At 45.8% G+C, this 13,089-nt stretch overlaps 1 protein-coding gene across 3 annotated transcripts in view; it reads right to left on the reverse strand.

Annotated features, from left to right (window-relative positions):
• ITPR2 (inositol 1,4,5-trisphosphate receptor type 2) overlaps positions 1-13,089 on the reverse strand; it is a 1,735,249-nt gene that overhangs the window by 1,232,095 nt on the left and 490,065 nt on the right. For all 3 annotated transcript variants that reach the window (XM_078674117.1, XM_078674116.1, XM_078674118.1), the window contains exons 6-7: positions 2,653-2,751; positions 2,476-2,559 (exon numbers count right to left, since the gene is read on the reverse strand). In XM_078674117.1, coding sequence (XP_078530243.1) covers positions 2,476-2,559; positions 2,653-2,751 — 183 coding nt within the window. The remainder of the gene's footprint in view (positions 1-2,475; positions 2,560-2,652; positions 2,752-13,089) is intronic.

A 13,089-nucleotide genomic window follows, 5' to 3' on the forward strand; every position in this document is an offset into this window, starting at 1 on the left:
GACCGGAGCTGCCCGAATCCCCGCCGTGCCTTAAGACCCTCATACGATAGTAGTGCGCTCTATAAATTCCTGATTGATTGACTAATGATTCATTTAAACAAGTTCACATCTATTTTTTTTTTTGCTATAGACTATTGTCTGTCTAAGTCTGTTTTCAGCACCCCCTTAGAGGACACCTCTTTATGTTGCCACAGGGGGTGCACTGTAACACACCCCACCAACCTCTGTGAGGTCTATAGAGCAATGTATAAGCCTGTCCCTGGGGACCACGCTCCTATGCAGAGATGTGCTCCTGCTTCATTATAGCTCATGACCATCACATGGACACAAGAACCCAAACTGCGGTTGCGGATGACAATTGATCAAGATGAAAATAGTATTTGTTAGTTACTATTCAACACCTTTGTCTCCCCCCTCTATCTAATGCACTGCACTGCAACTGTACTTCATTTGATCCAGTGGTTGCAGGTGGGGCCTGCCAGCACTCGTTTTTGTACCGGCACTTATTTTACCTCAACAGACTTTGAACCAGTACAAGCGATAGTAAAATACAAGTGGGTAAAAGAAGGAGGAATAGAGAGACAGAACACAGGGACAAAGGAATAAAGTGGGGATGAAAATGAACCTACAAGAATGAAATAAGAAGGCATGGAGTGTCTGGTGGTGGATTGAAGAGGCATGTGGTGGAATCAATAATATTTGTCATTTGGCAATCCAACCTTCGATAGCCTGGCCTGTGCTTCTGACAAAAAATGTGGGCCCTGAGACTTTTTCCTTTACAAATTCGGCTGTTGGACACAAAAATCTGATAATACATATCTGCAACTCCATCTGTGCTGAGGGAGCTGCCTGGATCTGCTAGCCTCCAGGGAGTCTCCTCTGATGCCTGCGGCTCGGGTGAGGGAGTAGTAGTAAGGTAAGCTCTGCTGGCTGTGATTCCATTTTACATCTTCAGCTTCTCGAACTCTTTGCAAGCAATACAGGAAGGGGGTGGGTCTGTAGGGTCCCCACACATCTTCAACAAGAGATCTGTGCACAAAGCCACTTTTATTGATGGCACCGATGACTGTGATCAGAGTCCCGATTCTGTGTATAGTGTGCACTTCTGCTACCAAGAGACTGACCAAAGCAAGAATAGACAAGGCATGGACCAGGAAGCTTATTCTGAGAGGTGGGCGAGAATGGAGGTTCACTTGCACCCTCAAACCATGAATCTCCAAGTGCACCGGGCGTGCTTCGTGTTGTGCGGAAGATCATATATTTTAAAAAAAAAATCAAATCGTCAAGTAATACCGCCAACACTATGCACTCCTGTGTGCAGGGAGCAGTATGCCTGTGCGAGTTTAGGATGATGACTGCACTGTGAGCGTGTGACTGTGTGAATACATGCGGAGTTGCATACCTCAGAGTGTGAGGTGAGGGTGTTCTTGTGTAAGTGCAGGGTGTAGGGTGTATGTGTGTGAATGCAGGGTGAGGGCATGTATTGTGAGTGCATGTTAAAGGTAGGGCTTATGTGAGTGTAGGGTGACGGGTGTACCAGTATGAGTGCAGTGTGACGGATGCGCCTGTGTTAGTGCAGGGTGAGGTGTGTGCCTGTGTGAGTGATAGGTGAGGGTGCACCTATATGAGAAAGGAATCATCCTGTGTGAGTGCAGGATGAATAATGTGCCTAAGTGAAGGGTTTCAGTGTCTGTGGTGAGTGCAGGGTGACGGGTGTACCAGTATGAGTGCAGTGTGACGGATGCACCTGTGTTAGTGCAGGGTGAGGTGTGTGCCTGTGTGAGTGATAGGTGAGGGTGTACCTATATGAGAAAGGAATCATCCTGTGTGAGTGCAGGATGAATAATGTGCCTAAGTGAAGGGTTTCAGTGTCTGTTGTGAGTGCAGGGTGACGGGTGTACCAGTATGAGTGCAGTGTGACGGATGCACCTGTGTTAGTGCAGGGTGAGGTGTGTGCCTGTGTGAGTGATAGGTGAGGGTGTACCTATATGAGAAAGGAATCATCCTGTGTGAGTGCAGGATGAATAGTGTGCCTAAGTGAAGGGTTTCAGTGTCTGTTGTGAGTGCAGGGTGAGGCGCGTGTTTGTATGTGTGCATCATGCCTGTGGGCATGCAGGGGTCTGGCTGTATGAATTCAGAGTCGGTTGTGGCTGTGTGAGTGTAGGGAGCAGCACGTTAAAGTTATTCCTATAAGCAGAGTCAGTACGTGTTTCTTTCTTTAAACCAGACATTTCTATTATTCGAATGAGTTTTTAACTTTACTAATCTCTACTTTCTTCTTGTCACGTAATTCTGCTGACTATGAATCCTTTTAAGAACCCCCAACATATTCTTTCAGGGTCTACACAGTGCAAACCCTTCACTGAATTTTCCAAATCTTTCGGGGGCTTCTGGGAAGAGACATTAAAAGTAGTGCAAACTTTAGGTCGTTTAATGCCAATCCTCACACACTCGCTCAACAGATGAAGAACCTACCCCCTTCAGAACATCATCTCGATAGTCGCTGTATTTCATAAACAGGGTGACTTTCCAGCTGGTGTTACAGTTCACAGCATTTACCTATTCAAGGGGAAACAAATGTTATTGGTGCTTCAGATCGCACATGCATAATACTTAATGTTCCTCTCACTTGGTGCATAGTGAATGACTTACTTCTTTGCAGCCGGGATTATCCAGAAGTTCTATGTTACTGGCATGCAGAGGCTGTCCGGCATTAACGGGCATCAGCACCACCTTGTCTCCCACCACGACCTGCAGGTCCAAAACAAAATGGCATTCTTCAGTTTCATCAAAACGTGGTTTTGTTGACTCTTGCATGCAGTTGGTGGCAAAAGTACAGAATCCCGCAAACATATTGCCTCAAAAACAGTTCACGGATGTCTCGGAGTCCGAGAGTAGAAAGGTGGAATTTGAATGTGGCTGTGTCTGATGCACACACGGGTGACTATCTAAACCCTCATAATGGTAGAAAGAAAAAGGCAAAAATCACTATCCCAATGATTGTTCAGTCAATGAAAATAATACATAATAATTAAAAAAAACATTTTGCCTTTTTCAAGTTTGTTACATCAGTGCTTAGAATACTTCTAGTCTTGCTTTTTTTCTCAAACGGAATCCTGACGGTTATGCTAAGAAAGTAGGGCTGGGCTTTAACAGACCCCAAACCCAAGCAAACATATCAGTAAATATTGAAGAGTGTGCCTTCAATGATGAGTGAGCAGAGAGGCACTCATAAGCATCACCCGAGAGTGTTAGAGCACCTTATGTGCACCAGCAGTTCTGTTTTAGAGACAGGGTTATTGGAGATGCGAGAGAAATGCTTTGTCTTAGATACTTCACCTTTCATTGCATGTATCTGAAGAGTGGTGTTTTAGTGCGTAGATGGGATGCATACATTAAAGTACTGTTGATCAGGGCTTAATCACCTTGAAAATAGTTTCTGTGGAAATTTTGTTTGTGAAACAATTATACTGTTATTGCCAAGTATGGTTCACTGGTATCTGGTATGACTTTCTCTCAAGCAAGTGTGCACCTTACATACAAAAAGGCTTTCAGGATACTGGCATCTGACTGGTTAAAGCAGAAAATGTCCCTCGGCTAGACGTTTTCTGTGGAAACCAGTCACCTTCAGGCAAAAATTAAGCAAAAGTAATGGAAAATGTTGAGAAGTTTTACAAAATGTCAGAGCTTTGTAGGAATTATAAAATTTAACCGAGGTCTACTTGAAAGTACCTCTTTGACAGACACCCGACGGGGATTACTGATCACCCACACGTTTTGTCCTCTTATCAACTTAAGTGAAAATTGGACTGGCCATTAAGAACGTTTGAGTTTTAAAATCTGTAGCATCAAGCTTGTTTGTAAATCGTACTGGGAATACAGCCACCAACAGCAGTGGTCAATCGAAAGGATTGCGTCTCCATTTTGGAATACATTCATATATAACATTCCACTTATGTCAAAAGACAGCAAATGGATTCGTCCATCAATGCTTTACTATCAGCCTAACAAAATAAATGTGGACATGTAGTTTGGATGTTTCACAACTGAATGGTTGAAAATACAGCACAACTGCATTAACATCAGTGAGCCACTCCAGGAATGTAAATACATTTTACAGAGACATATTGAGTGTTTTGTGTGACACATTATGTGTGTAAATTAAGTGTTGTCAGCTACTGGAGGACGTGAAGAGAAGACGACGACACAAGGAGGGGAAAGGGGTATTCTCTCGACTGAACAAGCGTATGATAAGAAGAAAAAAGCGACATGGGGCACGGGGACAAAGTAAAAACAGAAGAGGAAAAATATGAATATACCATTTTTTTGAGAGAGACCTTTAAAATGATAAAGTTTTCTCTTATTTGGTGAATGCCACGCATCCTGAAATCTGGAGAGAAACAAAAAAAACGATTCAACAGAATGGGTTAATCAGGGCCTGTTTCACCAGGTTGTTTGTTCTCCAAGATCAAATAAAACTATTGAGCATAAAAGGCACATGACAAAAGAGATTCAACTGAAATTCAAATACGTACTGCTTGTACGGAAATGTTTTCTGCAAAGTTTTCACAGGACAGTTTTTGACACAATCTCCTTTGTGTAATCATGCAAGGGCAGACTCATAAAAAAGCATTTTATGAGTTCATAAGTACGAGTACAGTAGTACCCGTTCACGTAAGCATACATGCCTTTTTTAATTGGCCCCAAAATATCCAATCCCCTATTACTAAAAGTGCAAAGAAGGCACAGTCAGTTCCATTTGTACTAATTGTATATGAAGATTCATTGAATCTTTCTTTTTATATGTTCTGGGGCCAATCCACAAAGTTATCTAAGAGTACATAAAAGAGTACCACATGACATTCTTCACATACTCCAAGATGCCTTTGTGAATAGGCGCCATAATGTACTCTAGATGAAGAATAGATACAGCCCAGAGAAGATAGAGTCCTGGGTACTGATTCTCTTCCAATCCTTGCATTGCTGTCATAGCCGGGAGCTGTTGAAGCTAACAAAGTGAAAGGGACCTTTTGCTATCACCAAGGCTTTCAGTAGCACTTAAGGTGTTAGGCACTCTTTTTAGTCTTGGGGAATAATAATGAGATTTATTTAGCGCATAGTTCCTTCAGACAAAGTGTCCCAGCACTGAGGGTCTAGCTCCAGAGGTCAAAAAAGCACAGTAAAACTAAAAAGAGTCCGGGTCAAGCCAACCTAAATAACCAGGTTTTTTAGTTTTTACAAAACAATGCTTCTGTTTTTTGCCTGTCATAAATGAAGGGGAAGGGAGTTCCACAACTAGGGTGCTACGAAGTAGAAAGAGCTGCCCCAATGCGAACTTTCTTTGCAGTGGGAACACAGGCCAACATGGCCCCCACCCCCCAGATCTGAGGCACCTGGAGGAGAGAGTAAGGCTTGGCAGATAGCGGCCACCCTTGTTGATAAAAGCCCTGTAGCAGTAACTTAGGTTTTTAAAACCTCAAAGGAAGCCAAAGCAATTTAGAAAGTGCAGACACATTGGGCTCACCTCAGAAGGTTGAACAACAGACAAGCTGCAGAGTTCTGCACACGCTGAAGTCTCCTCAAGCAAGATTAAGATACACCTAGATATAAGATGTTGCAGTAGTCCAGTCTGGAAATAAGTAGAGGTCCAAGCGAATCTGGCCACCAGGCAGGGGACCAAATCGAGAGTTGCTTGCCTAAAATAAGGACCTCGCTTTACCCTATGTTCATTTTCAGTCAATTGAGGTCCATCAACTGAGCAACCTCCAACAAACAGTTCCTCAGCGATACAACTGTACTGGCTCCATTCTGTGAGATGGTGACAATAAGCTGCGTATGATCTGCGTACAATGGTGTCAAAGCTGTGATGTTCGATCATGTCAGCCAGTGGGCTCATATATAGATTGAATATTGTAGGGTTCAATGAAAAGCCCTGAGGCACCCGCTGCTGCAACGGAAGAACCTGAGATTGAAAAGGTTTTTGTAGCACCTGAAAGGTGCTTTGCTGAAGAAAGTAGGTGAACCATTGCAGAACCTTGTCACCGACACCGCTCAAGTAGGGGGTTGTGGGATCCGATTCCAAAGGCCACACTCAGGTCCAACATCAGTAGTGCAGCGGTGCCACGTCTGTCTGTAGCCGCACAATTCACCAATCCATAGTTATGCATAGATATTTGGAAAGATCCTACATTTGCAAACTGAAAGACTGTATGCATTTTAAAAGCTTTGTCAGACTAGATTCTTGATATACAGAAATAGTTCATTTCGGATTAGGTTTGTGTGTGCTGTTTATGCAGGTTTCCCAGGTGGGAAGTAAAATTTGCTTGTTTTAAGGACATCACCACCATAGTCAATGCCATATTGTGAGCACGCAGGGACAAACTCTGAAGCAGTTCATCATGATCAAATGTTGCACCAAATATTAGCACAGCCTATTTTTCCATCCTAGAGTGTCAACACATCCATTTAGTTTTAGCCAGAGCATCAGCCCATTTTTCAACTATGTAAGTTACAAAGAAATCTACATATAGTAACACTGTATACTTTCATATGCATTTCCTCATTGGAATTATATGTTTATAGGGCAGAGTCTGGATAATATTTACCTGGTTATGAAATCTAGCAGTATACGCTGACTTCAATCACCATTAAAATGGCAGAGCCTTTCTTTCCATAACTAAAATACTGAAGTGTTTAGAACAGGAGTCTCCTACAAGTAGCTAGGCAGCTCCCAGTACATTAGAAGTAGCTCTAAGAGGTGAAGCCAAACCCAGCCATGTGACCATGTCTCCCACTCTAAATCCAGCAAAGTCACAAAGAGATTGGCCATGTTCTAAACCCTGCTTTATCAGTCACACTACGCGTGTGATCAATGGGCAAGCAAAGAAGAGTACCTAATATTTATGTGTGGGTCTGCTATTCTAACCTTATAAATCCCAGGAAGATAAGCCTAGTGTTAACATCACCAACTGTTTATGCGTTCCCCTTTACAAGGGATTTATTCCTGACACAACTGTATACGTGTCTGGGATAATATTGGCAGCAGGAGATTGAACGGTACAGCCCCACTTCACATACTGAGCACTTTTCATTGTAATTGCTGCACAATTCCCAGAGGCTGTTGATGCTTTCTTCGCTGTTGCATGCTGGGATTCTCGGGCCCATGTGGCGGCGCATATATAATCTTCTCTTGTTACACACAAGTGTGCATGTCCAAATCTCAGACAGCGAGGAGGAAGTCATGGGGAGGACGGGCATTTTAATTTGGTTCACACATGGGACTAGTGCTGGGTGCCATTCGGTACCGTTTTATTTGTGTTGATCTTTATAGAGCTCGAAGGGTCAGCCAGTTAAACCCAGAGGTTCACAGAAAATATCGAGCACCTGGATCGTGTCCAGGTGATACCTGTGAACACTCTTGTTGAGCTTTGTCACCGCGATTCTACTTATAGCTCTGTTAGCAAGTGCAAGTTTTTCGAAGAGGATAAGGGCCTTTACCAATCTTTTTTAATTGGCTTCGGAGTGGTTTTTATAAAAATTTAACAGAATCTCTAATGGTGTTTATTGCCAAAGAAACTGCAAGTCTGCAGTGAAGTGTTGTACCCCTCTAAGAAGCTCTTGCGTGCTGTATTATTTTCCTAGCGCTATGAAACTCCCAACAGTTTGCAGACGCCCGACTTTTTTATGTTCTGTTTCTTGTCACAGGGTATAAAAAAGAAAACCTCTGTTGCAAGGGATTAGCATTTTCTCTGACTTGTGCAAATGGTGCCACCCAGAGGCTGCCAGCTATCAGGACCATATTACTTCATACATCTTTTATCAAGTAACATCCTTTATATGTCATATAAATGTAAAGAGCTCCCTACATTGATGCACAAATTCATTACACCACATCCTAGATGTAATTGTTTGCAAATCCAGAGCTATTCACCTTTCAGGAGATTACTCCAGTCACATGGTCAGACCACCATTTGCCAGCTTTCCAACTCAAAACACCACAAAGCAACACACCTATAACCACCTTACATGCATCCGCCTATCGACCATGGAACAAACTCAGTTTTGAAGACTTGGAAACACAACTAACAATCAACACAGACAGGCCGTTGGTGGCGGTCCGCCCGACATCCAGGGCATCGGTCCAACCACTGCATTACGATGCTGCTGATCAAAATGATAATGTTGGGGGAAACAACCTGTCGGGATGGCGGTCGATTTCCTAACCCTACTATGGATACGGTGCCTGCGCAGGCTTTGCAGCAGGGATTAGTATATCCCTTTCCGACAGCCTTTTCATGGCAGTCCCATGAATAGGCAGACGGAAAGGTACTTAGGGGACCTAAGCAGGGCCCCTCTCCTGTGGGTTACTGCTAAGTGGCCTGGGGGCACATGTAGTGCCCTCCCACACATCAATGCATTGTTTGCCAGGCACCACATGGTGCTGGACGCAGAGTGCATGAATGTTCACAAAGTGTCTTTCTTATAGTGTGGCTTGTGCTGCGGCCCTTTTCCTGGGCTGTAGCACAAGCTGCAGTTGAAAAAAGCATTATACAGCCAGCTGCACGGTGGGTGTAGCCTAATTCGGCGGGTGAGACCGCCGACTCATAGTCGGAGAGTTTCTGCCCAAATCGATGGTGGTCTGATTGACAGCCATCATAATGAGGCCCCTTATGAGTGGCTACATGAAGCCTTTGGTATCCCAATACCACTTAGAACAACAGGACAAAAGAAAAAAAGCACCTTGGAGAAATACAGAACTAAAAGAGATGAAATAGCAAATTAGAAAGCTGCAAGACACCTGGTTCTAAACAAAGAACAATCAAGACAAACTTCACCTGCAGAAACTTAACAGATTATATAAGTCAGCTATCAAAAAAGTTAAAAAAAAAAAAAGGTACTATTCAGACGGAATTCAAAATTCTAAATGTGCAAATAAAGAATTCTACAAAATTCTCACAGGATTTCGTAAACCAAAATCCATAGAAAGAACTCATTCCATTACTCAAGAGTTAATGGACAAACTGGCAAATCATTACACAACCAAAGCAGACACGTTGGACTGCTATTTACACCAAAGGAAAACCACCAGCACAAACCCATTTCCAAAAGTACCCTCTAAGAGTAGGCTAACACAGCCGCGCCCATTCCTTCAAACAAATATTGCAAAGTGAATTTATGGATCTGGTCAAAGCAAGCAGGCATGCCGGCAGCCCTTCTGACCCCTGTCCACCACAAATATTCAAGAACATTCTTCTAACTACCTCTGCTGCCACACCAGTAAGCAGAATCATCAATAATTCCTTAACTACAAGAATCTTTCCAGAAGACCTAAAAAGGCATACATATGCCCATTATAAAAGAACATTTCCTGGACCCGCTTGTCCCCGACAACCACAGACCGATCACAAATGGATCTTCGTGGGCATACTGCTAGAAAAGGCAGAATTTGCCCAGATGTCACAATTCATTGAAGATTACTCCATACTTTCTGACTTTCAAGCAAGATTCCATCCAGGAAGAGGCGCAGAATCTGCCCTCATCACCATCTGGGAGGACCTTAAAACACAGTAGACTGCAACAGGTTGCTGCACTACTTCTCTTGGACCTCTCTGCCATCTTTGACACAGTTGACCATGACATTAAAAATCCAAACACTCAACGAACTCGACTGGATCACACCCTACCTTGAAAACAGAACAAATCTCATTTATTCTCCACCTTTCTCATTCAGACCATACTTCACTAATGCAGAGGTCCCTCAAGGCTCTATCATCTCACCCATCTTCAACGTCTACATGAAGTCATTACCGGTAATCCTCAATCAATTTCAGCTCACATGCTATACTTATGCAGATGACACACAAATGCTCCTTAACCTGGAAAGTACCAAAGACATTGGAAACTCACAAATCTTCAGTTGCCTCAGAGCTGTTGATCAGTGGATGACATAGAGCCATCTCAAATTGAATGCTTCCAAAACAGAAATACTCGCATGTAGCAATTGGAAAAATTATGACCCACTTTGCGCCTCCCCTGACGTTCTGTGACCGCCTCCTAAAATATATAAGGAAGTAAGAAACTTTGGAATTACCATGGACTCCGAGTTATCAATTCAAGTGGACAAGTTAGCAAGATCAAGCTTCATTATTATGAAAAGTTGCAATACATCTTCCCCCACCTGGGATTTCCAAACAAGGTCAATGCCACTATCTCTCTTGTACGGTCTAAACTTGGTTACGCTAATGGCCTTGTAAGAAATGGGATCTCTGGTTGGCTAAGGCTTGTGCCAAAGCCAGGCATAGGCCATCACTCTAGTCAGGGCAAGGGAGTTACACGCCAAATATAACCCCTGCTCACCCCCTTGGCAGGCAGTTAGGCTTATCCCGGAGGCAATGTGTAAGGCATTTTCGCACGCACACAGCAACAACATACCAGGCACACTACAAAAGGAACTCCACACAAGGTTATATCAAAAATAGCCTTAGTATTCTCCTAACACATTAGAATAGTAATCACAGAATATACATTGTGCCACCTGGCACCAGGTAATATCTACAAGGGATTTACACCTGGCAGGGCCACTTGTACCACTGTCCGCACCATCACTGAGAGCACAGCAAATTTAAATGTAGAACATATAATACGTAGAACAAAACCAGTACTCACTGGCCATTACAGTACTCAGCATCATCCTGTAACATAAACCATATTATGCCGGGTCTCAAATTAGGCGCCAAATACATTGTACGCCAACCTCATCAGTCTAACATATTAGACCCTAACATCCTAAACATCACTCACATTAGAGGGTATAATCTCACCAGCATAAACACATTATGCACCTAATCTCATCCCCAAACGCAGTTAGGCATGAATCACAGTAGAGAATCACATTTCCCAATATCACATAAATCCCTGACCCCCTTGGCCAACTGTCCTTCTCTAGGGCTCAAATGCCCTAAGTCCAGAATGTCAGGGCTGCTGCCAATGCAGCATAGTTCACACGTGCGCAATTGCGCTGGGGCAGAGGAGTACATCTCACGCCTCTCTCAAAACATGCCCCCGAAGACTGTGGCCTAAACGTAGCAGCTGCCCACTACTTGCTGGGTAGCTGTTAACATCACTGGCGCCACTGTGCCCCTGCATTGCAGCTGCCCACTCTCAGGCGGGGCAGCTGTAAAAAGCACCACATAGCTATTAGGCACGGGCACAACTGGCCCTCGGGATCCCGCTCCGGGGCCCTACAACTACTGTGCCCCTCGTTGGAGCCACCCAGGCTCTGAAAACAGAACATGTCCCACGTTGGAGCCACCCAGGCTCTGGAACCAGAACGTGCCCCACATTGGAGCGGCCCGCTCTCAGGTGGGGCCGCTCATGGTATGGGCACCAATAAGACCTGTGTAAGCCCAGCGGGGCTCTTTAACCAAAACGCAGGCTCCTGTTCGATCCCACTCACCGGTGTCCCAACGCGGCTTCCTGCCTCCTCCGGCGATCTCTGCTACCATCAGGGTGGCAACACACGGGGCTCTCTCTGCACCATGAGAGCCCCGCCGACCAGCGCCAGCATTTCTCTGCACGCGGGGTTTACCTCGTCCATGGGAACCCTGCACTGCCATCTCCGCACTTCACCCGGGGCCCCTCCTGGGACCCGGGACTTGGATATGGAGTCTGCAAGGCTCCCTACTCTCCTTTTTCGGCCGCACTCCGCGGCATGCAGGAAGGCGAGTAGGCTCCCGCCGGACTTCTCTTGCCTTCCCTGAACTCGGTGGCAGACGCCGAGGATCCTCTACGGCATGTGCGGGGCTTCCATCGCCGACCAGCGCCAGCATTCCTCTGCACGCTGGGTTTACCTCGTCCATGGGAACCCTGCACTGCCATCTCTGCACTTCACCCGGGGCCCCTCCTGGGACCCGGGACTTGGATATGGAGTCTGCAAGGCTGCAAGGCTACCTACTCTCCTTTTTCGGCCGCACTCTGCGGCATGCAGGAAGGCGAGTAGGCTCCCGCCGGACTTCTCTTGGCTTCCCTGGACTCGGTGGCAGACGCCGGGGATCCTCTACGGCATGTGCGGGGCTTCCCTCAGCTCTCGGGAGCCCCGTGTACTTCCGGGTCGCCACTTCCTTCGGCCGCGCTGCCATTGGCGGCTGCAGCAGCCTTCTCCTCCTCTCGGCCCCGCCCAGCGTCAGGCACCTCACCTGACTTCCTGGTCGCTGGGGCTCACTCAGGCTGCGGCAGTGAAACGCAGAGTGGGCTCCCACTCATTAAATAAAAGCAGAAGCGGGGTGGGCTCCCGCTCATTAAATAAACGCATATGCGGGGTGGGCACCCACGTTCCTGAATCCTCCATTAGCGGGGTGGGGCCGTGCTCAATACACAAAGAATGCGGGGTGGGCTCCCGCCTCAGCAGAATCACAGGGGAATCCCTCACTCCAGGATTCTCCCTCTGTCTCCACCTGTAACGCTGCAACAGCCCAAGCTCTCCTCTTCCTTTAGGGCAAATTAGCATGAAAGAGCTCACGAGGCGATTGGGTCCTGCAAGAGTAAGTCCAGCAAAAGTTCCTCTAGGGATCAAGCGGGGCCATGCTGAGCCCAGGGAGGCATACCTCCTGGCCCCTAACAGCAGCACGCCCCCGCAGGTTTTGTACCAGGTACAGACTGAACAACATCCTGGGGTCACAGACCCTATATTTATATCACCAAATCCTTTGTCTACAGTGCAGGGCATGGGGGGAACCAGATGCAACTGGTTCAGGGGGGATTTGTAACACTTTGTTTTGCAAGCTCCTCTTCCCCTTTGTCAGGTGAGGGCTCGTCATCACACACCACAGGATGGCAAAGCCAACATTCACTAGGGGAGGTACCATCCTATTCAGAGGCAGGGTATTACCCCTCCCACTACTCTTACTCTATGTGTCCCATTCAGCCTAGCGCTGACTCACCCTGCCCCTCCTGGAGCCACCCACACCTCTTAGCCCCTGTCATTCACAAGCCAGACATGACAATCACATCCGGCAGGCAGACACAATGCACACAGAAATGATAACTTCTAAAAGTGGCACTTCTCAACCAGTCATCATAAATCTGCGCACA

The sequence above is a fragment of the Lissotriton helveticus genome, chromosome 1_1, assembly GCF_964261635.1.
Source record: "Lissotriton helveticus chromosome 1_1, aLisHel1.1, whole genome shotgun sequence".
NCBI classification, from domain to species: domain Eukaryota; kingdom Metazoa; phylum Chordata; class Amphibia; order Caudata; family Salamandridae; genus Lissotriton; species Lissotriton helveticus.